We start from the raw sequence: 26,355 nt of genomic DNA, 5'->3' as shown, positions 1-26,355 counted from the left end.
AGAAATGGCCAATAAATGGAAAAAATGGAACAATAAAAGCGTAATATTTGTAAATCTGTAAGAATATCCAGTTTTCCCACTATCGATTACTTTTTCTCACTTAATTTGTGCACCAAATGGTGACAAACATTTTTGAGTGAAAAATCCTTCTGTCTTAAACTGGCGTTTGAATATTTTGAAACAGATACACTTGTATCCATGTTTTGCACGTATAAAAATAAAAAAAAACTATATTTCTGTATTAATCTTTAGCATTTGCGATGGTCTTTCCGCAAATACCTTATTTTATTCACATAATAATCGTGCAATGTTTTCATTTGAAAATATTTAATATTTAAAGAGGAATTGAAGAGAAAATTGCCAATTATGCACAGGTAATGTGGGTTTTGGTTATGTGAGGAGCTGCAGTGAGCGTGCTGCTCAAGTAGTGTTGGATATAGGAGGTGTGGAGAACTATAATTAACATGCTGTTCAGGTAGTGTGGGCAATAGAAGGTGTGAGGAGCTGCAGTGTGCGTGCTGCTCAGGTAGTGTGGGTTATAGGAGTTGTGGGGAGCTGCAGTAAAGGTACTGCTTAAGTAATGTAGGTTATAGCAGGTGTGGGGAGCGAAAGTGAGCATGTTGCTAAGGTAGCGCGGGTTGTAGCATGTATGAGGAGCTGTAGTGAGTGTACTGCTCAGGTAGTGTGTGTTATAGGAGGTGTGGGTAGTGACAGTGAGCCTGATGTTCAGGTAGTGTGTGTTATAAGAGGTGTCAGGAGCAACAGTGAGCATTTTGCTCAGGTAGTGTGGGTTATAGGAGGCGTGGGGAACTGCAGTGAAGGTACTGCTCAAGTATGTTGGTTATAGGAGGTGCGGGGAGCAACAGTAAGCATGCTGCTCAGATAGTGTTGGTTATATGAGGTGTGGGGAGTGACAGTGAGCATGCAACTCAGGTAGTGTGGGTTATAGCAGGTGTGGGGAGCTGCAATGAGTTTGCTGCTCAGGTAGTGTGGGTTATAGGAGGTGCAGGGAGCAACAGTGAGCATGCTACCCAGGTTGTGTTGGTTATAGGAGTGACAGTGAGCATGCAACTCAGGTAGTGTGGGTTATAGCAGGTGTGAGGAGCTGCAGTATGTGTGCTGCTCAGGTAGTGTGGGTTATATGAGGTGTGGGGAGCTGTAGTGAGTGTACTGCTCATGTAGTGTGTGTTATAGAAAGTGTGGGTAGTGACAGTGATCCTGGTGATCGGGTAGTGTGGGAGCGACAGTGAGCATGGTAGTGTGGGTTATAGGAGGTGTGGGGCACTGGAGTGATAGTGCTGCTCAAGTAGTGTTGGTAATAGGAGGTGTGTGCAGCTGGAGTGATCCTGCTCCTTAGGTAGTGAGAGTTATAGGAGGTGTGGGGAGCTGGCATGAGAGTGATGCTCAGCTAGTGTGGGTTATAGGAGGTGTGGCGAGCTGGAGTGATCCTGCTCCTTAGGTAGTGAGCGTTATAGGAGGTGTGGGGAGCTGGCATGAGAGTGATGCTCAGGTAGTGTGGGTTATAGGAGGTGTGGGGATCTGCAGTGAGTGTGTTGCTCAGGTAGCTGTATAGTGAGTGTCCTACTCAGATAGAGTGAGTTATTGGAGGTGTGGGTACCTAGATATGAGTGTGATATGCAGGTATTGTTGCTTATAGAAGACTATGGAGTGTTTGTAAGTGAGCATTGTGGAGTTGAGTAAATCAGTATTATGTTCAGGTAGCATGGACATTTTTTAGACAACTGCTTATGAACGCTGAAATATGTACATGTATAAGGTGAAAAGGTTCAAACATGGCAAAGTAATAAACACTTTATTTGAAGTCGTTACATAAGCTCATCTAGTAGATCAGATAGCAAAAAAATTCTAATTAAATGTTAACAATCAATAAACAGATCTATTCAATCCATAGATCTTTAGAATACAATTATTTATTACAAATTATAAAACAAGTTAATGTACAATATACAAGTCCTAATTCCACGGTGTAACAGGTTTTCCATATTTACACATGTAGATCATTAAAGGATAAGATTGTAATGTCTATATGTATATATCTCATCATGGGTGGGGGCAGGGCCGGCGCCACCTGTAAGGCGACCTAGGCAGCCGCATAGGGCGCACCTTAGCAGGGGGCGCTGGATCCCTGTGCCCGGAGTCCCTGCTGCGGCTCCTCATGCTGCGCCGCCTGAGCGCTTTAGCAAGCCCCAGGCGGCGCAGTACTGCTGTATGGAGGGCGGCTGGGTTTGAGTGACCGGCAGGAGGGAGGTGCAGAGTGCTCCCTCCTGCCGGTCTCGCAATGTAGCGTGGCCGGGCGGCGCGAAACGCGGGACAGGAACCTCTGTTTCCTGTACCCGGCCGCCGGCAGAATGACAGGAAGTGCTCACTCAGTGAGCACTTCCCTTCAGTCCGCTGGCGGCCGGGTACAGGAAACAGAGGTTCCTGTCCCGCGTTCTGCGCCACCCGGCCACGCTACACAGGCAGGAAGGAGGAGGAAGAGGAGGTTATGAACCATTAAGGGAGATGGAGGGCGAGGGGGGTAAGGACAATTAGGGGAGGGGGGGTAAAGTCCATTATGGGAGGGGGGAGTAAGGACCATTAGGGGAGGGGAGAGGAGGGGGGAGTAAGGACCATGAGGGGAGGGGGGGGATTAGGACCATTAGGGAAGGGGGGGGAGGGGGTGTAAAGTCCATTAGGGGAGGGGGGGTAAGGACCACAAGGGGAGGGGGGGAGTAAGGACCACAAGGGGAGGGGGGGGGTGTAAAGTCCATTAGGGGACAGGGGGCCAAGGGAGAGCCCTAAGGGACAGAAGGGGAGAACACGGAGGGACACACACTGCATTCAATTACATACACAGAAACACACCTTGCACCCCTTAAATACACACTCACACACAGAAACATACAATGCATTCCTTACACGCAAACACACACTGCATCCCCTATAAACACACTACATCCCTTACACAAATTGGTATCCCTATACACTACATTCTATAAGAACACACACACATTGCATCCTCTGCAATAACACATAAAACATCCCCTACACACATACACTCCATTTCCTGTGAGAGAACTCATGGGTGGGCCATGTGGGTATTTATGGGTGGGCATTGTAGGCATACTCAAGGTCAAGCCCTGGGGGCCCAGACCTTGAGCTGTGTAAGGGGCCCTAAAAAAATGGAGCTGCTTCCTGTTCGTTAATTGTTGTGAGCACTGTTAAAAACAGTCTCCAGAGAGCCTCTTCTACACCAGACCTGTGGAGCCAGACTGAGCCGATCATCAGCCTCTTGTCCTCATCTGGTGGTAAGTAGGCAATCCAATATATTATTAGTGGCACTAATCTCACATTAAATGGATACTATAGTCACCAGAAGCACTACAGCATAATGTAGTGGTTCTGGTGTCTATAGCCTGTAGGCTTTTTAATGTAAACACAATGTCTTTTCAAATAAAACACACTTTGTGAAGACTGGTTGTTGGCCCATATGGCAGAGCATATGGGCAGGGCATTGTAATGTCACATGGTGGGCAGGACATATGGGGGGGGGAAATATTTTGCCTAGGGGGGCAAAAATCCTTGCACCGGCCCTGGGTGGGGGCGGTCAGTAAGCTGGAAAAATAAAACCATGAAATCTTCACTAAGGATGGGGCATAGTTACACCTCACTCAGTGTGGGGGCACAATTAGACCTCACTCAGTGTGGGGGGCACAATTACACATTACTCAAAATGGAGAGGACACAATTATTTTATTTTCACTAAGTCAAACTCAGCCTCAATGACGGAAAGATTAATTTAATTAAAAATTAAAAGATTTACAGAAAGCCCAAACATGGATAATAGACAGTTTAAACAAACAAACGAAAAAGAACAAATTGATTTACAGCACTGTTTCTAATTTTTTCTTAAGTTTGATTTATTTTACCTTTCCTCCACTTGTGTTAGTACAGCTTAAAGTACAGTATTGTTCAATCTACCAAAAAAAACCAAAAAAACACAAAACTGGACTTAACACAACAGCACACAACACACAAAGACATAACACAAATAGGACTTTCAAACCATTGTGATGAAGATTTGATTGAAACGCACAAGATATTTCAAGCAAGGCTGCTGAGAGCTGATGAGATATTTTATTAAAGATACACATACCTAACACTGTGGATAATGTCAGTCAAATACAGAAAAATCTGCTGCGGAATATCTCTGTATAGAATGCATTATAATAATCCGGGTTAGTTAAAGAGGGCGAACAGTTGCCCTCTCCCTCTGCCTTCTCCATCTTTGTAAGGGGTGTATAGAATTAGCAATTTTGCAAACTTGTTCTCGAAACTCACCTCCTGCAAGCAAACAAAAAAGGGGATTAATGCAGGTGTTCAAACTGCAAACCGCCATCTCCATAAAGAACACGGCATCTGCTGTCTGAATGATTTGGAGTAGATTTGGCCGAATAGCTCTAAGGAAGATGCAAGCATTTCTGGAGACATGATATGGCAAATATAGAAGGGCAAATATGACTAAAGCAGAGCACATAAGTTTGGTCAACATTTTCCTCTTCTTTAGTCGGTGAAGTTGGGCTCTTTGAAGCTTCCCCACACTGCTACAGTAGCAATAACACAAGGAGGCAAATGGTAGCAAGCAACCAAAGAAAGTAGAATATAAAGAAAAAGGGAGAGTTATGTGTGTTTCAGTTGAAAAGACATAAAGCGAACAGACAGTCTTGTTGTTCCCGCAGACCAGGGTACCTGCCAAGAAAGGGACAGGCAAACTGCTTAAAAAGTTCACCGTCCACACGGTCAGACAGATGAGAAGAGCATGATGCTTCTTCAGGAGCCTCAAAGACTTGAGAGGATGGACAATTGCCAAATACCGGTCAATACTTAAACATGTAACAAAGAAGATACTACAGTAATAGCAAGTGTGGTACACGATTCGAGTGGTTTTACAAACCCCATCTCCAAATATCCAGTGAAGGTGATTGAAATGATAATAAATTAGACAAGGGAGGCACAGAATCCAGGTGATATCAGCCAAAACAAGATTGCAGAGAAAAATGGTACTTCTGTTCCAGCGTTTGATCCTATACACCAAGATCCATATCACGGAGAGGTTCAGAGACAATCCCACCAGCAGGATGAAGAGAAAAGTCAATGGGAATACGGTTTGTTGAATGGTGCCCAGAACAGTGTCCGCTTTCTGACAATAATCTATTTCAAACCTTTGCTGAAAGAAATATTCAGAAGGACAAAAGATTAGGACCCAAAAGAAATGGGTTGCAAACACTCTAAAATAGATCTTCTGCAGAATTATACAGGATGATAGCATGTTTTATTTTAAATAACTTAGTAACCCCTCTATTTTTGATAAGTATTAATTTAAAAGAAATGAGTAGACCAGTTAGATTAGGAAATAAAAGGTTTCACATATCAAAAATAATCAGAAATGAAAATATGTCTTCTAAATTTACAGCTTGGGTACCTGTTTAGAGGCTTCTCCCATCGTTTTACAGCATATGGAGCTTCTATTGTTTCTCTCTCTGTGTTTCAAAGCCTTTTAAATGTGTTTGTTCCTGTAGTCGGTCTACCAAGGTAACCACAGGGGTGTGTGAAATGTACAGGAGAATACTCTTTATAAATATGAAGGTGAAACTCTCAGTGAGACTAGCAGATGGATATACATAAAAATCAGGCATGATTAGCCATATATTCCAAGGTTTAAACAGGGGTCACAGAATCTTGCTTGGCCCCATTAGCTATCCCTACGTAAAGAATGGAGGTGGAACCCAAACTCATAACCTACAGTCTACAGCCCTGTGGGATCATAATCCTTCTCTGAACAAAGTATACAGTCCACAAATATTTAAATCTGCATAAAATGCCCAATTTCAGATGAAAAATGTTGGAGTTGATCCACAACTGATAGCAGTTCACACAAAGCCCGAAATACCACAATTTTGGTGGTTATGAAATTAAATGTATGCCTTTTATGCCAATGACAGCTAATGTTTGAAGGGACTACTGTTGTGGACTATATTTCGCATGATGCACAGGGAAACTTAAGTGGAAAGGATTTTGGTCCAGTTTTATTAATGAATATTAAATATTGAATAACGGAGTGGTCCACTGTACATGGTATTGTTATATTTAGCGCTAAATCCCCATATTTTCTTTTTATATAAAAAAAAAGGTGTTTTTCTAATTTTTTAAAATATTTATAACATGTGAAATATGTATTCATGGAGTCAATGTCATGCAAATGTGCTTATTTCAGAAGAAACACAATTATAAAATGCACATGTACAGAGACAGACAAAATTAAAAAAAATGGGACAGACACAGTCAGAATCAAACAGATACAAACATTTACAGATCAACAGAAGCTAAGTTTATCAAGGAGACCCATTATTTTATGCTGTTGACCCAAGAAAAGAGAGAAAAAAAACCCTCAAACAATTGTAGCCATTTCCAATAACGCCACAAAATGAAAAAAAAAAAAAAATCTTGACTCCATAATAACAATCCGATTTCTCCTTGGATCAACAACCTGTTTTCATACATATCAATTATTTTCTTGAATATTCTGTTTATGCAAAAAAAGCATCCACGCGTTTTAAAAAAATATATATATCTATAGAAACTGATGACAAGCTCTTCGTGCAGAGAATTCCACATCTTTATTGTTGTAACTGTAGAAATATAGTATGATAACAATGAGTGAGATATAAAAAGACTGATGGGAAGGGAAACAGACTGCGGTTTGCAGCAGTTCAATACCGCTTACTTAAAGATTATTGGACACATAATGAAGAAGGTGAGATATGCTCAAATTACATCCCAAGTTGAGGAGGTGGGTTTTGGGTGCAGGGGAATTTTTTTTATTATATAAATATAAATATCAGGAGGTTGGTCCTTTTTGAGTCCTTGCATCGTAACCAAAAGTGCAATTCTGTGTTCTTAATAGTCTTATCTGATGGGCACTGTTCCATCAAGTCAGCATTTAGTGTTCAGTATGATATGAGAAATATATTGCTAGTTTCCCTTTCTGATTATAAGTTAGTAGGCAGCATTTAATTAAAATCAGCAGAAACATTACTCAAAGCATGACGTATAATACACAATTCAAGGAATGCTGTATAAAGGCAGGGTTCACATTAACTCGGCAGGTTTTTGGATGGCTGCGTAACTAACCAGGGGAGAAGCAGAGTAATGCGCACATTATTAACCCCTTAAGGACACATGACGTGTGTGACATGTCATAATTCCCTTTTATTCCAGAAGTTTGGTCCTTAAGGGGTTAAATGGGATGTTCGCGCAGACTGAGGATCGAGTGCTCATTAATGGTCCTGGTTCCAGATAAGAACGAACAAAGAGAAACACCGTAAACAGCTGGTTATTAAAAGTCCCCTCCTGGACAAGACATTTCGCAGCGATCATGCCCGAAGATAAGAGACCAACAACCTATTCGGAAAGCAAAGGCTAGTTTGTTCTTTAGGATAGCCTTTTATACACTCCAAGTATTTTACCACTTCTTCTGAAAGGCTATTCTATCCATCTACTGCCCCTTCTATATCATGGTTAGATTCTATAGCTTCCACTGAAAATCTATTATTATGTTATTATTTATATAGCGCCAACAAATTCCGCAGCGCTTTACAGTGGGTGGACGAACAGACATTTAGTTGTAACCAGACAAGTTGGACAAACAGGAACAGAGGGATTGAGGGCCCTGCTCATTGAGCTTACATGCTAGAGGGAGTCGGGTAAAGTGACACAAAAGGTAAGGATAGTATATTGCCTCATTTCCACTGAAAAGCTATTTCTGGTATATATGTGACCCTTACTGTAATATAGCTTTTACTGACAGGATTCTTGGCTTCTAGTTTTTCAACTCAACTTTTTATGCCAAATGATTTCTTTTTTTTCCCCCCATGTATTTATAGGTTTGAAATTTTGGCACAGACAAAGTATTGGATGTTAAAATCATTATAGAGCAAAAAAATACCTTGTGTTATCAAACACAGTATTTTTGTTTTGATATTTTAAGGCATTTACAAACTTTACAATCACAATATTTAAATAACCTTCTTTATTTAAAAAAAAAAAAAAAAGGGAGTCCCTTTTTATATTTAGCAAAATAAATTTTTGGAAATAAAATGTGGAACACGTATTGGATTTTACCATCTGTTAAAATGACACGCTTGTTTTTCAGGAGATTGATTGAGTGAACAAGGAAACTGTGATAATGCACAAAGAGCCAAGAGATCATTTCTATTACAATGTTGTGATTTGTAATATCATTAAATGTAAATTTATTTTTCCAATCATTAATCTCAGGGCAGAACCTTCTCCGAGAGTTATTTGATAAATAGATTTAAAAACGATCCAAGATAAATATGTTTTACAACCTGGAGAGAAGAAAAATAATAAACTATCATAATATGATTTATAAGAACAAATGTTATATTACACTTTTGGAACACTGTTGTACATAACAAGTAAATATTTGTTTATGCTTTTTTGGTGAACACTTTAAAAACTACTAATATATATCATCATTGGTTAAAAACTAAAATCCCTATTTTACTAGACAGGTCTACAAATTTCCCCAGTGGCCAGTGGAAATTTTGAACTAAGGTTTAGATTCATACGGTGTTATTTCTGCTGAAATATAGTGTTTACATGCATGTGCTCAGTGTGTTTTAGAAAGTTTCAGTTGCTAAATAAGCCAGGGATAAAATGTTATTGGTTTGTTTCCTTGCTTATCAGTAAAAAGAAGCAATTAAAGGGATACTCTAGGCACATAAATAACTTGACTTGCTCAATTCTACTTTACTTCACTTAATTCTCTGCTATTTAAAAGCTTAATAATTTTGTTTACGCAACCCTAGTCACACCTCCCTGCATGTGACTTACACAGCCTTTCTAAACACTTCCTGTAAAGAGTGATCTAATGTTTATGTGGCAAACTCCCCTTTTTAGTTGAATTTGCCACAAGTTCTTGGAGAGGACTACTTGCCAGCCTTTTACCCTGTGACTATGGCCCCTGCAATAGACCTGGCTAAACTACTTCAAACAGGCTCTGTTCGTGCAATTGGGATTATATGGTTCATTATCGAACAACCGCAGAAACAGAGACCAACCTAGAGCTAGTTAACACATTAACAACTTGGAACGTTTCTCACCACGGTGTTCTAATTGTCTGGGTGGCCGCGATTCCTATGAACAACCATGAGGTGGCGGCCATCTTGTTAGCATGAACGCAGGCAGCGGTATTTGGGCATGAATCTCATGAAACTGAAATCGGATACAGAAACTCCCGAACACCGCTGAATACTCGCCTGCGTTTGTTTCTATTCAGCTTAGAAGGGCACTATTCAGTGAGATCATTCGTCTAGATGAAGGGAACAAGCTCGAGGGTAAGACTATTGACTCAGTTCGGTAGTTTGTTCATTTGCAAACTACCGAACTGGACCAGCCACAAGCCCTGATTCTCTGGAACGGTTTTGTTTTCTGTTTTGGGCATGAAATCATGCGTGCGGTCGGTCAAAAGAGACTTCCAGGAATTTCCTGGACCCCTGATCTGATCTGGGTGATTTTTGGATATGTCGTTCACCCAGATCAGGGCTAAAAGGGGATGTGGGATATGGTAATATGTTGTTTTTTGGGGTACTTATTGGACTTTATAAAAATGTGTTTTTTCTGTTGGGGGTTAATTAAGTTATTGTATTATCTACCTTAATTGTATCACAGGCAGAGGGGAGGGATTGCGTACTGTATGTGGGAGTGTCGTTCTTGTTTCATTGGCTTGTATACTTTGTGTCCTGTGCCCAACAAGGTCCACCTGGGCGTCAATCTTGTTGGGAAACTTTTATAAAAAGCAGTGTGCCTCCATTAAACTGATATTCCAGCTTACACTCCAAAACGGTGTATCATCCTGTTATTGGAGGGAGAGAAGATTTACTCCTGTCTGCTGTTCCAGCTTGCAGGGGATTCAACGGAGAAAGTCCTCTTAAGGACTATAGCTAATTCCCCATTCAGCTCCAGGGCCCTTGTAAAGCCATGGCGACTGTGGGCAGAAGTGTTGCGGTTTGTCCCCTGTTCCAGCTAGGAAGCGGTCCTTGGCAGAGGTACCCAGTTGGGGTACAGGGAGCTCTGCTACAGTTTACACTTGCTTTATAAAGCAAGTTTTTAACATGAAACAATTTTGTTTTCATGCAGGCTGTGTGAGTCACAGTCAGGGGAGGTACCAACTTTGCTTCTCCTTCTACATCCCATTACTTATTAGAAATTCCGAGCACACATTTATATATATATATATAAAAATATATTACTAATTGTGGGCCCTCTTCTCCATCCTATGGTTCCTCTTTTCTACCTCTTTTCTTGGAGCTCCATATTGTTTGAGTGTGTGAGTGTATAGCAGAGCTCCAGAGCATAAATACTCCCCGTAATGAGTCTTTAAACTACAATAAACGAAAGCATCACTCTTTGTCCATTTGAAATACTGGGAAGTATGTTTGACTAGCGAAGGCCAGTGGGAGGAGAGGGGTAAGAGATGCTCTGCGGTAAATAAAGCAGAATAGTCTTATCTGAATTTCTCATTTTAGAGCACAATATTTAAAACATTCTCCAGGCAGCTTTTTTTAGTTTGGTTATTTTTTTTCTAAGATTTGATATTCAAGTTGAAGTCACACCGAATTCCAGACAATTCACACCAGTGAGTACCCCTGATTATTCTTTCAGATACAAACACACAATCTGAATTTATTGTACTCCTGCCTCAAAGTCACTACGTAACTGTGCTCTACGAGATTTACCATTAATACAAAGTCCCGTGGTGCTGCACTATACTCACAAAATGAAACAAGGTAAAAGAAAGCTTGGAGACATCATTTGTGGGCTTAAATAGTAGCATTTATTTTCTTCATACGAGTTCACACTGTGTACAGGAAAGGAATAACGACAAATAGAAAACAAACTTCAATATATAACCTAGGCTGTTTATTTCACAAATCAAACTTCAACAGAAAAATATAAAATACACAAGTAAAAAAAAAAATAATCAGATAGTGTTAAATATTTCCCTTTATATATTAACTTAGCAATTGTTTGACACACAATGTCATTGAAACGTTTACATCATTTGGTTGCCCTGAGGATGTGCCCTCTCTCCTTGCATTGGCTTTAGTTATATCTCACGACCCCCAAAAAGAGTGTTTATAAAAATTCCATTAAGACCAGTCGCTTTATAACCATTTAAAAAAAATCTGTCTAGATTCTTGGGAAGAGTTTGAAGACCTTTTACCACCTCTGGATTCCAAGTCAACAGCTTGTTTTCTGTAGTTGGGTAATCAGCACCAAACTAAAGCCATTGACAGCAAATCAACGTGTGACATTGAGTGGAGGACAATAATACTGGGAAGGAATTATCTTGGCAAAGTTTACAAACTACGCATCAGCAATGAGCTGTAGTGAGCGGTACAGGATTAGAGTTCCTTCAGACAAGTAGACGGGGGTTTTGAGCGACATTAAAATACAGTTTTGCATATAGAAACCAGCCATGGTGCTGTGATGTATCTACTGCCCTCGATAGGCACTTAAGGAGTTACAGAGAGGTAATAAAACAGATGTTCCACATGAAATAAATAAGAACTAAAGCAGAATAATGAGCAGAAGAATTCCTTGGCTTGTAAAACGTTCAGGCAAGCAGCTCTCGTAGGGTGTGAAACGCGTATGTCGTTTCTACATTTCTACAATAATTTTAATATATTTCACATGTCATATTTGGAAAATGTTCTTATAAATGTTTTACAAAGTATCACAATAACGAAATAAAACCAACAGGTGTAAATTTCATATTAATCCCACATTTTCTATACCACGTGATCACCACAGAATCGCAAAGTAATGCGTAATGAGCATACGCTGGATTTGACCAATTATTAATATTTCTCTCATCACTTTTTGTTTAATTAAATTTGCTTATTTAAAAATCACAAGCTGGATGGATTGCACTCTGTACTTATCGACAAGAAAATAATCCATAATTTAACATTTATAAAACAAAACATAATTCCTGCTATTTTTTATTTTCAGTGCAGTGCAAATTATTTGACAAGTTAGTGTAAAGGTGCACTAGCAACCTCTTATTGACTAGAAATGTAATAATATCAAAGGATTTGCACAATTACTGATCCTTAAATGGTTAAAGATTATTTAAAAAAATATAAAATACATAATGTAATTAATTTTTTTTAAATCTGCAAGAAGTGTGTGATTTGTAGGCAGAAACATTGGCAGATATTGGGCTTATCCCATAATATTACACAATTTCTTGTTTTTATGCACTTAACTGAATAACTATCTTAAACACCGATATTTTCTGTGATACCATAGTAAACCAGCACACATCCTGTGATGCTATAAGAAAACTCTGCACATACTGCAATAGTACATAAGATCATCGTAGACCTGTTACCGGGAACTTTTAAGTTTTGTAAGTGAAACAATTTTAGCCATTTACAAAAAAAAAAAAAAAAAAAAAGAAAATCTTAGCAACAGTATCTATTTTAAGAACACAACATTTTGCTTAAAAAGAATGATACATCTATGCCCTAGGTAGGATAAGCATTAATAGAATCACATATATATATATATATATAAATCAAGGCACATCACAAAAAAGGCTTGGCAGGATATTAAAAATTATTTATATTAAAAGACATACAAATATTCATAATTTTATGGGAATAAAAATACCCAAGGTGCATTGACAGCATAAACGCAAACAGCTCGTACTATTTGCTACTTCATATATATTTTTTTTTAAATAAATGGCTATTGTAGTTACCAGAGGTAGGCTTAGTAAAATGGGTGAATATTATTAGCTACCAGCTAATTGTCATTTCCATGTCTGATGGTCCACCAGCGCAAGTGACTAAACCGTGCTCCACATATTTCAGAGACCGTCATTTAACTGCTCATTTTAGCATAATATAAAATCTGAAATCTTAAGAATATACTGGGGGGAGGGGATGAGGCATGAAGGGGCTTTGATTCAAGCTGGATGGATCACATTTATTTTAAAGCATTATGTAGATTACACTTTAAAAAATATGCAATAAAGATATTAAATAAATGCAAGAAAAATTACTCATTTTGAAGGTAATGCAGATCCCCAGGATTTGCATATTTTACAGTGAATAGTCAACAAGCCAGGATGTGGCTCAGCCAATCCTGACACTCTGTTCGCATTCGTTAGGAATGCTGAACGTATCTCATAAATTGTTGAACTTAACTTAGAAATCACAGTGCAGCAGGGGATTATGGGAGTTGTAACTCACAGTCTATGGTACATTACTTTCTATTGTAAACAGCTGACAGCTGAACTACAACTACCAAAGATCCCTGCCACACAGCATCTCAAGATATGATGACTATGTGTCATTACATCATTTACACAGATATGTTATTGGAGTAAAAATTGATATGCTTCAGTTTGGGGAGGGGGAAGAGTTGCAGAATAAGTGGGGTTATGAATAAAAAGTATTTATTACAATTAGTAAACGGAAATCCCTGCCAGCATATACTAGTTTTACTCTAACCTACACACTGTTCCTAACATAGCAGGGTGCCGGAGGGTTCCTTTAAATGCTGTTAAAGGGAGATATGCACATGCAATGTAAGTTTCAGCAGATAAAATCTTGCCTTCGAGAATTGACAGAAATATCGCATGTAAAGGACTATATTCTGAAACTTAATTCCTGCGTAATATAGACCTCTCTCGAGGAACAGCAGCACGAATTTAACAAGTGCAATTAAAAAAAGTGCAGGTTCAAATGAAAAGCCCCAGCGACAAATATATTTTGTCTTGGATATGAAGATATCGATTGAAAAGTGGGTTTGGGATTCAAACGCTGCACAGATCTTTAATGATGTCTTCTACCACTTCCTGCATGTTTGCACTGAAAAAGTAAACAGTCATTTAATTAAAAGCCCACAATATATCTTTGGTTGCCACTTAGGGCAGTTAATCTATCATAACTTTGTGCTAACCTATTGGCAAGCTAGCAGTTAAAATTATTTTTAAAATTCTTGTCATTTTAATATTTCACAATTTTAGGTGGCCTGACTGCCATGTTTATGCGGCTGATATGGGAACCCAGCAATTGGTAGGCTGGATTCTGTATACTATAGTTCAAGGTTCTTAGCCGCAGGGTCATCAGTCATGGGTTCCACGTATGTGCCCCATCATGTGGAGAGCACAGAGAGAAAGTCGGATACATGAGTGTTACATACGGCTATCATGCAATAGCTCGAGTGCTCGAAGCAGCAGTGATAATAACAAGTTTATTGTCAGAGGTCCCGGATAGTCGTGCTCTCTCTTGCCAGAGGGAATGAGAGGAAAAAGGCACAGACTGTGGCGGTTTAAGTGAATTTCACAATGTTTCACCAACGCACTTCGCTACATGGCGGCAGACAGCTGAACCTTTCCTTTTGAGGCAAAAACCTGTCTCGCCGCTTCCGCGCAGTTGCTTTTTTCCCGCAGTTTCTCCTGCCACTTGCAGAGTTCATACTCATGAAGGATTTTTTGGGTGAGATACTTTTCACGTTTGATTCTCGCTTTGACCTCTGATGGGACGTCAGGAATCAGCCAGGCAACAAAGAATTTCACAAGAAAAACAACGTGCTACAAAATAAAAAAATAAACACAAGAAAGACCGGTTACATTGAATATTTGTACATGCGTCTTCAAAATATGCCAATACTACAAGTTAAAAGATATACAGGGGAGAAATTTCATTTTTATGTTTTTACTTTTTTCTCTTCCACATTAGAGAAATGTTCTGCTCCATCGAGAGGACTATGCACTAAACTAGATATTCTCCAAAATTCAAACTATTTATTTGATAATTCCAAAATACAGCAACTTTATTTAGTGTAAATTGAAAAGTTTTGGCTTATCCCCTTAAGGACCAAACCTCTGGAATAAAAGGGAATCATGACATGTCACACATGTCATGTGTCCTTAAGGGGTTAAATAGTCAAATTGGAAAAATCATCAAATCATCAATTTTGTGAATTTGGATACTTTGAATTCACTTTTAATACCGACTATTCATATTTTAGTGAATAACCCAGCCAAAATGAAAAGGGCTCTCATGAATGAGGAACACAATTTCTGAACTAACAGACGTAGGGTCTTACACCTTAAACTGCTTGGAATAAAAAAAAATGTTACATAGACATGGTTATTCGCTAAACACTGATATCATTAAATTTTCTAATTTCAATATTTAGGCTAAAATAGCCAAGCTATCACTATGACAAAGTAGGAGAAATTTTATAAATAACCGTTTTAACCTCAATTTTGCAATTTAGATTTTATTTTACTGCAAATGCTTCAGCTATTTTTCGAACTTCCATTTCATTGTGGCTTAGATACAAATTCCTCAATCAATTTCAGACAATCCCCGAAATAACTCAGTGAGATGTAATATTGAATGACAAACACTCTTACAGTTATGGCTATAGGGAAATGTAAACATTTATAACATAACATTCAGGGTTTTTAAAACAGTCATTTTACTGCAAATAACTTAACATGTTGATCAATATTTGCACGTACAATTAGGATATCTACAAACCTCCATAATGATTATGAAAGCCATTTTTGCGGCAAGGATATGCCAGTACTGCATTGTGTGCAAATACTTTCTCCCGTGGTCAGGCGGATAGCGATAGTCTCGGTATCTGTGAATGTAAATAGAAATAAATGTAAAGAGGGAAATTGAGGAAACGCAAAACTTATGCTATGCAAATATACAGCACTATTTTTCTTTTTTACTTTACTTGTCTCACCGTTTCCTTTTGAAAGTTAAAGTCAAAATAGTAGTAAATAAGGTACAAATGGATTTTGCAAAAAAAATTAAAAAATAAAAAAACATGCATTTTATACCATGCAAGAAAAAATATATACTTGAAGGGTTACTCCAACCACCGTGACCACTTCTGCTTTTTGGTGGTAGGAAAACACTTAACAGCTTGAAACGTTGAACACCAAGAGTTACTTTTAATTGTGTGCCGGGGACTAGTTGCACCCCCAGCAGCCTAGAATTCCGTTCCGGACTGCCTAATGTAAATTCTATGGATAAATTAAATCTGAGTCAGTGCGCACTGCACACAGGCGACAAACCTCCACTGCTTTCCCATTCCCAGAGCTTGCAAGGGGAAGCTCGCATTTCCCCTCCCTCCCAAAATGATTGCAGTCCCCCCTCCTCCCTATCCCATCTGATGTTTTTATGGAGCTAGGAGCACGTACATGCACTCTGAGCCGGTTGAATAGTCCAATCAAAGGCCTTTAATTTAAGAAGCCTTTAATTGGAGCTCCATGTGCCTCTAGTAAAGTCAGACGATTGAGGTACTTTTCTGGGGGGGATCTAAAGAATAATGCCCAACAGGACATTATACTACTACTACTCCTACAACAACAACAGGTTGGAGAAACTCTATAATTTCTAAATCTATGCTTTGAGTGATTGCTTAAATACAGCTACAGCTAAATGTTTATTGACCTTATCTGGCTACATTTGGGAAGTTTGTGTAAAAATATATATACATATACATAAAAACAAAGGACCAGTGTACACACCTCACCTGAAGCACTTTAGCTTGCTTTATGTGTGAAGAATATTGTAACTCCCCTTAAGGAGTTCTAGGCAAATGTGGCAAATATCCCAAGATCATGTTTTTTATTAAAGCTCTCCAGAAATCTGGAACTGTAAAATACCAGGATTGGAAAGCAGTCTCTACAATTCAGGATTTCATTTAAAATGTAACAAAGTCACTTAGAGCCCCAAGTTGACTATGCTTAAATCTAAATACAAGTTACAAGCATTTCACAAACCTGCAAGTGGTTATGTTCATTTCATTTTCTATCGGCATACTATTATTTGAAAAATCAACAACGTCGAAAAATGACAGGCTGCTGTTAATGTATCCCGACATGCGAGAATCCATGTTTTCCGTATAAGCATAGAAATAGACCAATCGTGGAATCATGTCCGACGTAAAGGCAACAATAAACGCCTGGAATACAGAATGGAATTAATGAAAAAAAAGTTACACATGTATTTAAGAACTTAAACCAAGCACTAAATAGTTGATGGCGGTACCCTATAAAACAACTTTCCCAAAATTTAAAGCAAACAAGCCCAAAATGGGAATACAGGTAAATTTGGGATTTTTTCAATGTCTGATATTTTAGTCAGAATTTTCCAAATGTTGCATTTACCACAATTCATGGTTTATTGAAAAAATTAAATATTTTGATTTAATTAAAAAAAAAAATCAAAACATGCTTTTTTTATTTTAATTAGCATTTACCATTAAAGGATTACTAAAAAAAAAAAGGACAGTGTTTTTATAACATGGTCACAGAGTAAATCTTGCTGTGGTTGTCCGCTCACCAATGCAAAAAAATTAACACAAACAAACAAAAAGAAAACAACACAACAACAACAAAAAACATAAACCTTACCCCTGTTCAAGCACTGTAGGCCAAGTTCTTCCTGCAGCCCGGTCCTCCTCTACTGACATCACTCCCTTTCACTGAAGGTTGAGGTATGTCAAGGAGGACATGAGCTGCATGGGGAGGGCCATGCTGCCATTGACAATCTGGGGTCAGCTTACCTTGACTGCCTAGCCAATGGTGACCCAATGATGCAACCAGAGGTAGCTTACACCTCCAGCAGCAGAGATGTTTGAATTTGTATGTGCAGCATTTCATAGCAAAACTCTGCGCATACAAACTCCAAGAACTATAAGTACTTTGAATCAGTAAAGTGGTTATGGTGCTTGACTTAACCCTTTAATAACATATGCAAAAATAGATTATATAACGAGCAAAAAAAAAAATATATACCTGCAACTGAATATTTTGTTTCACACATTTTTCTGACAATCTCCCAAAAGGAATTGCTTATCAGGACTTCCATTTATTAATAAACATTTGAAACAGATTATAAGAAACATTTTATTGAAACAAACTCTACGTATTGTTCATTTATCATGCACCAAGAAAGCCTTTCCCTTACTTACATTGGTTACCACGGACAGGACAGCCATCCCGTTTAAGATTTCCTGCCAGACGCCAATGCTATGAGCTTTGGAGGCTATTGGTCTCCTGAACTGTGTGGTCAGCTTCCATGAGTCCACGCGAATTTCCAGGATGTTGTTTAAAAGAGCAAGAAGTGGGGCCAGTGGAAAAGAAGCCACAAACAGTGTAATGAATCCAAACTGAATCACTAGAATAGAAGAACAGAGAGCCATTCATGGCACACGCGGGACAAGGGAAGCTCTTCATATATTTATACCAATAATTGCACTCACCCATTTCAAGATACTCATAGAAAAGTCCCAGAGGTCCAAAAGTCTGCAAATCATAGTCCTGCTCCCATCGGCTGTACAAGTCTTCTGGGTTATTCCGGGCTTTTCTGCTTCCCCACCAATTCAAAACATATCTGAAAATAATACATAGCCTTAGATACAGTAACCCGAACAAAGCCAACATTTCCATAAATCAGAAGAAACCCAAAGTTAAGACAAGCACCCCAAAATAACTGGTTAGAAAAAAAAAAATCAAATTGTGGTTGTCCAGGATATTACTCATACTTACGGGACAATTGCCTCTTGAATATTGCCCCAGATCTGCTTCCCAGCCATGACAATTGTGAGTTGGGTGGTGAGTTCAATTAGACAACCAGCTGGATCACACTATATGGGGTACACAATTGTTAAATACCATTTATTCTTTTTTTGTATAGGTAGGTCTGATATTCACCTACAGTATATTTAGATTTAATAATTTACAAGATATATATAAGTAAGGAAAAAATGAAATTTACACTAAAAGTGAATAATCTGAAAAAATGTTTAATAAATTATAACAGGTAATATATGTTAAAAAAAAGAAAAAAAAAAAACATGAATTGCTTTTTCTCTTCTTTCATTCAATTGCAACATGGAAGGATTTGGAGGAAGTATCTGGAATGTTTGAATATGTCGTAGATAAAACTAAGGGCATTAAAATCAGTCTATGTGAATAACTGATTAGATCAATAACCCAAAACCCAAATCAGCTCTCACCTCTTCATTCCTCCAGACATTAAACATGTATGTGTATTCCGCAGGATAGCCAACAAACTTTCCCTTGAAGAAGGCCACATAGAAGCAAGATGAGTAATAATTAACGAACTGGAAGAGGAACATTTTCATAGTGAGTCGGTTTTCATATTCCAGATGAGTTCGGGGGATTTCTGTGAGGAAAAAGAAAAAAAATTTAAAAATGGAAAAAAAAGAGAGAAAAAAAATTTAACTTTACATAGCAGACTGCTTAAATGAGGTGATAGTTTGCCCTCTGCTGGACAACATAAAAAAATACAGAAAAAAAGTGAACTATTCTAAACAATATAAAAACTTAGGTTTATCTAACAAAGCTCTTTGCACATAAAAATACTTAGGAAAAAGTAGGGAAATCCCTCTTCTGTTGATGGTATACAATATTTACTTATATGACAATATGAAATAGAAAAAGGAATATATAGTGCAAACTGTGTAAAAAATACCAGGAATAAACGGTAAGAGACAAACTCACATTTGACAGAGCCGTTTAAGGCTCTACAGGTATCACTCAATGGGGCTCATCAGGCCTCGGAAGATCCATCAACAGAACAATGATTCACCTACTGTTGGATCCTATAGATGTATTTTTATGTGCACAGAGGTGTACGCGTATGTTTTTTTATTTTTGTTTGTTTTAAATCATGCAGCAAGCCTGAATCTACGGAATGCTCAGTGTACATGTTATACAGTCTGTACAATTTCTTGGAGTAATATTTTTTTCTGGAGAGCACGTTGGATATAGCACCCATATGCACAGCTGACCTTTTGGTGAATGCAACATACACCAGCATTACAAACTGTAATTAACAGGTTCTGCTTGCTTCTAGCAGACTTTCTGTGATGGTAGAAACGGATAATAAATCATGTCCACATCATAACCATCATATTGGTTAAGGCTTACAAATGATCTGACCGCAAAAGGAGACTCATTATCAGTGTATTAAGAATCTTATGCAAAAATATAAGCAACTGCAAAATGGATCAAGTAACTCTACATCAGAACTTTTTATAGACTAGTGCAAGGTGTTCGGCTGAATAACTTTTCCTGAAATTGACATTTTTCTCAGGATGTCTGATACTTTTTCATGTTGTGTTTAGGTTCAGCCAAATATCGCCCATGGAAAAATATTCAGGAAAACGTTTAGACAAAATATTAATATACAGAATATTAATATTGGGTAAATATTTTGCAGTACACTGATTAGCACCTTTTCCCACCTTTTGGTTCACAGTTCTGATGAGGAAAATAATAGAGGGAAAGAGAGGGGGGTAAAATAAAAAAATAAAAAAAAAAGGAGGTGCAGCAATAAAAAAAATATTTAAAGCGTTCACTGAACAGCTGTTTGGCCCAAATTCTAATCCACCCACAGACTCAAAGCACAGTTAATGCCAAAATTTACCCATGTCTGTAATCCAAATTGCGACCCGCTCGTACAAAAAGTTCAAAATCATGATAATAATGAAGTTCAGGCAGGATGCAGTGACGGATGTGGCGAGCTGTGGAGTTAAAAGGCTGCTGACCGGCCGGAGAGCATCGTTGTTTTCCATAATGCTGGCAAAGGCGGCATAGACTGCGAGACGATATACTATAACTGCGATCATACTGGCTATAATCAGTGAAATCTGCAGCAAAAAAACAAACTTGTTAACATGTTATAATTTGTATGTGTTTTCTCTTTATGCATTGTGCTAGTGCAATATTGTTAACCTTGTAATATAGCTTTGTGAATGCAGGAAGGTAGTAAATGGTGACGCGTTTCACACACCCAGTGCCGGAATAAATTAACTTATTACCTTATCTAAATCAGGTCTCAGGAGTGGGGGAGTTTATTGGCAAACTTCTTTAACCCCTTAAGGACACATGACATGTGTGACATGTCATGATTCCCTTTTATTCCAGAAGTTTGGTCCTTAAGGGGTTAAGCAGGAGTTAGTGTTGGCATGAGGTCAGGGGGGGACCAGTCCTCCCCAGGGTGCTCTGTCACTGAGGCTTTAGAGCGGGTGCAGTAGGAGATGCAGGTATCACCCAGCTCCCTTGCACATCCTGCAGTTGTACTTGAGCCAGGATAAGATGCCATCCCAGCATCAGTACAGAGCTGCATGAACTGGGCGATCAGGACAGAGACTAATCTCCGCCGCTCCCCCCTGGACACCAGGGATGGAAGTTTGTGTATGATTCTGTGTGTGAACATATGTGAAGGTATAAATGTAATTACATGAGAATGTGCTGGTGTGTGAAATGTCCCTATCAAAAGGGGTGGGAGTTGCAGAGGACGACATATTTATCTGTGTTTCTTTTATAGTTGGGACTAAACTAATGATCCCATAATATCCATTTCATTGCGTTGTGTGTATATATCCATCGGCGTTGCTAGGAGGGGGTTTTGTGGGATGTCGCCCTGGATGTGGGACTCTTTAGCCTTGGTCACTACAGGTAGATAGATGAGAGGGCAGTGTTTTTTATGTTTAGTTTTACAACAGGCAGCTGCTGCCTAAAGCAGGCCTCTGATGTAAAAAGACAGTAGCCTTGAGGAGCACTGTACTGTGATCTAAGAAGTAAGGGACTGTGCTGCACACCCTTCTATTAGTTGGGCACTGTGGAGGGATCACATTGAAAACCTGGCTGTCCAGCATTAAATCCAGGAAGGCACAGAGTACACTGTTCGTGGGTAGAGGGGGGGCATAACAGAGAAGCAAGATAGGTCATTGCACCCCCACATCTCTGTGTTGGGGCCAGCGAGTTTTCCTTTAGACTCAAGTATTATGTGTTTCTGGAACCTAGCAATGCTTTGTATATATATGTCTAAAGCACACAGCCAAAAACAGATCAGAAATGTTCTGAATTCAGCGTGCTCTCTCCAAGCTAGTATTTAACGGAGTGCTTAATGGAGTGCTATCATCCATGTTTCTGCATATAAAACAGTGTGTTCAACAAACCTTGACAGAGGGTGGTAAAATATACATTCCACAACTTTCACCAGAAAATGGGGAGATTTACTATCGCAGCACAAGAAGGAGGGGCGAATATTTTGCAGAAAATCTAGTTATCCCCATCCTATACATTGTACATATTTCATGCTCACTGTATGAAATAGGTAAGTGGGCATACGGTTATAGTATGTACCCATAAGTGGGCAGTAAATTACATTGACATTTCTTTTAAAAATTGTTTAAACGAAGAAAAGAAAAAACTAATTGAAAAATCTTACAAATAAAAAAAAACTGAAAATGATACTTTTTAATTAGTGCTACGTTCTCTCTTTCCAATAAGAAATAATATCAATAGTTAATATTTTGTATTTATGTGCTGCGTTAATACATTTCCCTCTGTACATTTAGGGCCCAGTTTAAACGATAGCATCAGAATATCCTGTAAAGCATTTCATATCACACTGCATAGAGCATTGAGCTTTCCTATAAAATAGACCAATACTAATAAACAATGACCATTACTGCCTTACAGTTTGACATCCAGTGGGTTTCGTGTGTGTGTGGGTGGATTTGACATCAAAGATCACAGACACCAGAAAATACAGAACATCTGCTATGTCCAACTAAATGAAAGAACTACATTAGAAATATAAAAAACAAGGGTTTTGTATGGTATGGAAGTAAGCATAGGGTTGTTCACTAAACTAAGAATTCAAAGCGAAATTTAAATTTAAGGTAAAAATAGCTGGACTAGAAAAATTCTCTAAGTCATGTTTTCCAGTCTGGCGTTAGTGGCATCAAAGCTGAAATTCACTTTGAATTCTCATTTTAGTAAATAACTCTGTCCATTATTGGAAGTGACACTGAAAAACTCCCCCAAAAAAACATTAAAAAAAATAAAATAAAATATTGGATTCACCTCACCCCGAGAAACAATCTTCTCTTTGTAACGGAAAGAGTGTGATGTAACATTATAGATGGTATTCTTATTATGAATGTGTAGCGGAGAGCCGATCTTGCACAGCTATTCTCCACTAGAGATTCCAGTGAGGCTCAGGAACAAGGTGATGTTAAGTCCATAGGCAAGGTTTCCAGCAGGTAAAGTAATACAGCAGTATCCCCATCGCAATCCCAATAACTGGACGACACACAGTTTCAGGAGTAGACTGACAAGCTTTATTCCACAGTTCCTTATAAAGCCCTCTCCCATGCAAGGGAGGAGGTTCTATCACTTAAGACATTATCCAATCTCTAAGTAGTAACCTCCCACAGATCTCCTCCCCTCCTCTAGCATCATAATCCCCTTATTGTGTACACAGTTTTCCCCGAGTTTTGGATGTACCCTAAATACTTGGGGTACATCCACAAATCCAACATCCCCAGATAGCTCTATTCTGGGGGACCAACATACTTAAAAATTAGCCCATTCGGATGAATGGTTCGTGAGATATGGGGTTCCAAAGATTTGACCGACCGCATGGGTAAAGTATCCGAAAACAGTTCCATGCATTTTGGCCCTGCGGTCGGTCACAAACCAGGGAATGAAAACAGGCGAATTGCCTGTGTTATAGAGCCTGGAGAGGGTTTGAATGAATTCCCTTGTTTATGGGGCTCTTTCTACCGAACGGCGGGTCATTCGGTAGTTTCCATACGAATTTCTGGAAGTATGGAGGTCTCAGCGGTGTTTGCCTAGTCAAGTGTCCGATTTTAGTTCCAGACACTCGACGGCAAAACACCGCTGTTCGGTAGTTTAAGATGGCCGCCGCCACGTGTTTGTTTCCCGAATGGCGGCCACCCAGAGGACAAAGACCACACTGCACTGATTGCCAATTACCTGTTTGCAACATTGTTGCAAACGGTAATTGGAGGCACACTCATTCCTGGGTGGTCTGGTTGTTCGGTAGTTTCATTCCCTTGTTTTATTTGAATGATTCTACCGAACAACTAGAGGAATACAATTCTTTACATACATTTAACTGTCATTATACCCGGATACCATGCTTTCTATACATGTACATACACATTAAACCAGCCATATGACCAAATACACTTATTCTCATACATGTCGTGGGACAGCCCGGTACCAATCCGCTACACTGCTCCCCCTTGCCCACAAGCCGGCATACACAGTCTGATCCAACACGGATCGGCTTGGGGATGTCCGGGGGCTCACGGATCATTTCTCTAAGTCAGTTTGTCTTGACAACCCGTCAGCATTTCCATTCTGCTTACCCGGCCGGTACTGGATATTAAAGTCAAAAGGCTGTAGCGCCAAACTCCAGCGCAGCAGCCTGGCGTTGTCTCCAGCCACCCGGTTCAGCCAGACTAACGGGTTGTGATCCGTGAGCAAGGAAAAGGGCTGTCCATATAAATAGGGTTGTAGCTTCTTTAGGGCCCACACCACAGCCAGGCATTCCTTTTCGATGGCGGCGTAGCTTACTTCTCGAGGTAACAGTTTGCGACTGATGTAAGCCACTGGATGTTCCCCGCCATCGGCCCCGACTTGACTCAGTACTGCCCCCAATCCAAACATAGAAGCGTCTGTGTGAACAAGAAAACGTTTAGTTGGATTGGGAGCTGCCAAGACAGGGGCATTTATCAGTGCATTTTTCAATTGTTGGAATGCCTGCTCACACTCCGGGGTCCAGTTTACTTGGCGGGGAAGGTTCTTACGGGTCAGGTCAGTGAGGGGTTTGGCCAGGGCGCTATAATTGGGAACAAACTTCCGGTAATACCCTGCTGTCCCTAGAAACGCTAAAACCTGGGTCTTAGTCCTAGGGGTGGGCCACTGGGCTACAGCCTCTACTTTGGCGGGTTCGGGTTTTTGTTTACCGCACCCTACTCTATGTCCCAGGTATTGTACCTCAGCCATGCCGATACTACACTTGGCCGGCTTCAAGGTCAGACCTGCTTCCCTTATCCTATCTAGTACAGCTCCGATGTGAGCTAAGTGTTCCTGCCACGTATTGCTAAAAATAGCAATATCGTCCAGGTAGGCACATGTATAGTCCTGGAATCCATCTAGGAGTCGATCCACCATCCTTTGGAAGGTGGCTGGGGCGTTTTTCATCCCAAATGGCATGACCTTAAACTGGTACAAGCCAAATGGGGTGACAAAGGCCGACTTCGGGATGGCGTCTGGGGCCAGGGGGATTTGCCAATACCCTTTACACAAGTCAATAGTGGTGAGGTATTGGCCCCTGGCCATTCTGTCCAGTAACTCGTCTATCCGGGGCATCGGATAGGCGTCAGATACAGTCTTCTCGTTCAATCTCCTATAGTCCACGCAGAAGCGGGTCGTACCGTCTCGCTTTGGTACGAGGACTACAGGAGATGCCCAAGGACTGTCTGAGGGTTCAATCACCCCCAGTTGGAGCATTTCGTCGATCTCCTTACGCATGTTTGCCCGTACCGCTTCTGGAATGCGGTATGGCGTCTGGCGCATGGGTAGTTGCCCTGGGGTCTCGACCCGGTGAGTTGCCAGAGGCGTGTATCCAGGTACATTAGAGAACGTGTCGCGTTTCTCTTCCAATAGTTGCTGTACCTCGATCCGCTCCTGTGGGCTCAGCCGATCTCCCAGCGTAACCTCCCCTAAATCTCCCGACAGCTGCCCATCCCCCAGCAAATCGGGGAGGGGTAAGCTGTCAAACTCTTCCGTGTTAGGGGCACAGATGGCGGTTACCTCCTCAGTACGCTCGTGGTAGGGCTTCAGCATGTTCACATGGAGCATGCGTCGCCCCCCAGTCCCTGTGCAGGGGCCGATAATATAGGTGGTATCGCATCTTTGCTCCACCACCTTATATGGGCCCTGCCAGGCGGCCTGTAACTTATCATGTCGGACAGGTTTTAAAATTAGTACCTTCTGCCCGACCTGAAAGCTACGGTCCCTGGCTCCCCGATCATACCATGTACGCTGGCGGGTCTGGGCCTCCTGAAGGTTTTCCCGTACCGTCTTGGTCAACGCTTCTAGGCGGTCCCGAAAGGCCAACACATATGGTAGGATGGGAGTGCCATCTGTGCTCCGGTCTCCCTCCCAATGCTCTCTAATAAGATCCAATGGGCCTCGGACCCTCCTTCCAAACAATAATTCAAATGGGGAGAACCCTGTGGATTCCTGCGGCACCTCCCGGTATGCAAATAGGAGGTGCGGCAGGAATCGTTCCCAGTCCTTGTGGGTCTCTGCGAAGGTTCGGAGCATCTGCTTCAAGGTACCATTGAATCGTTCGCAGAGCCCGTTCG

General features: G+C 40.1%; 1 protein-coding gene across 5 annotated transcripts in view; it reads right to left on the bottom strand.

Annotated features, from left to right (window-relative positions):
- Positions 1-12,687: 12,687 nt before the first annotated feature.
- Positions 12,688-26,355, bottom strand: part of ANO5 (anoctamin 5) — a 62,041-nt gene continuing 48,373 nt past the window's right edge. For all 5 annotated transcript variants that reach the window (XM_063437913.1, XM_063437914.1, XM_063437915.1 and 2 more), the window contains 8 exons: positions 20,586-20,808; positions 19,150-19,319; positions 18,680-18,777; positions 18,394-18,524; positions 18,103-18,308; positions 16,910-17,091; positions 15,651-15,756; positions 12,688-14,692 (listed from right to left, as the gene is read on the bottom strand). In XM_063437913.1, coding sequence (XP_063293983.1) covers positions 14,468-14,692; positions 15,651-15,756; positions 16,910-17,091; positions 18,103-18,308; positions 18,394-18,524; positions 18,680-18,777; positions 19,150-19,319; positions 20,586-20,808 — 1,341 coding nt within the window. In that variant the 3' untranslated portion in view covers positions 12,688-14,467. The remainder of the gene's footprint in view (positions 14,693-15,650; positions 15,757-16,909; positions 17,092-18,102; positions 18,309-18,393; positions 18,525-18,679; positions 18,778-19,149; positions 19,320-20,585; positions 20,809-26,355) is intronic.

This window comes from Pelobates fuscus, chromosome 12, assembly GCF_036172605.1.
Source record: "Pelobates fuscus isolate aPelFus1 chromosome 12, aPelFus1.pri, whole genome shotgun sequence".
Taxonomy (NCBI): Eukaryota; Metazoa; Chordata; class Amphibia; order Anura; family Pelobatidae; genus Pelobates; species Pelobates fuscus.
The sequence above is the reverse complement of the archived record's forward strand: the minus strand, read 5'-3'. Positions and strand labels throughout refer to the sequence as shown.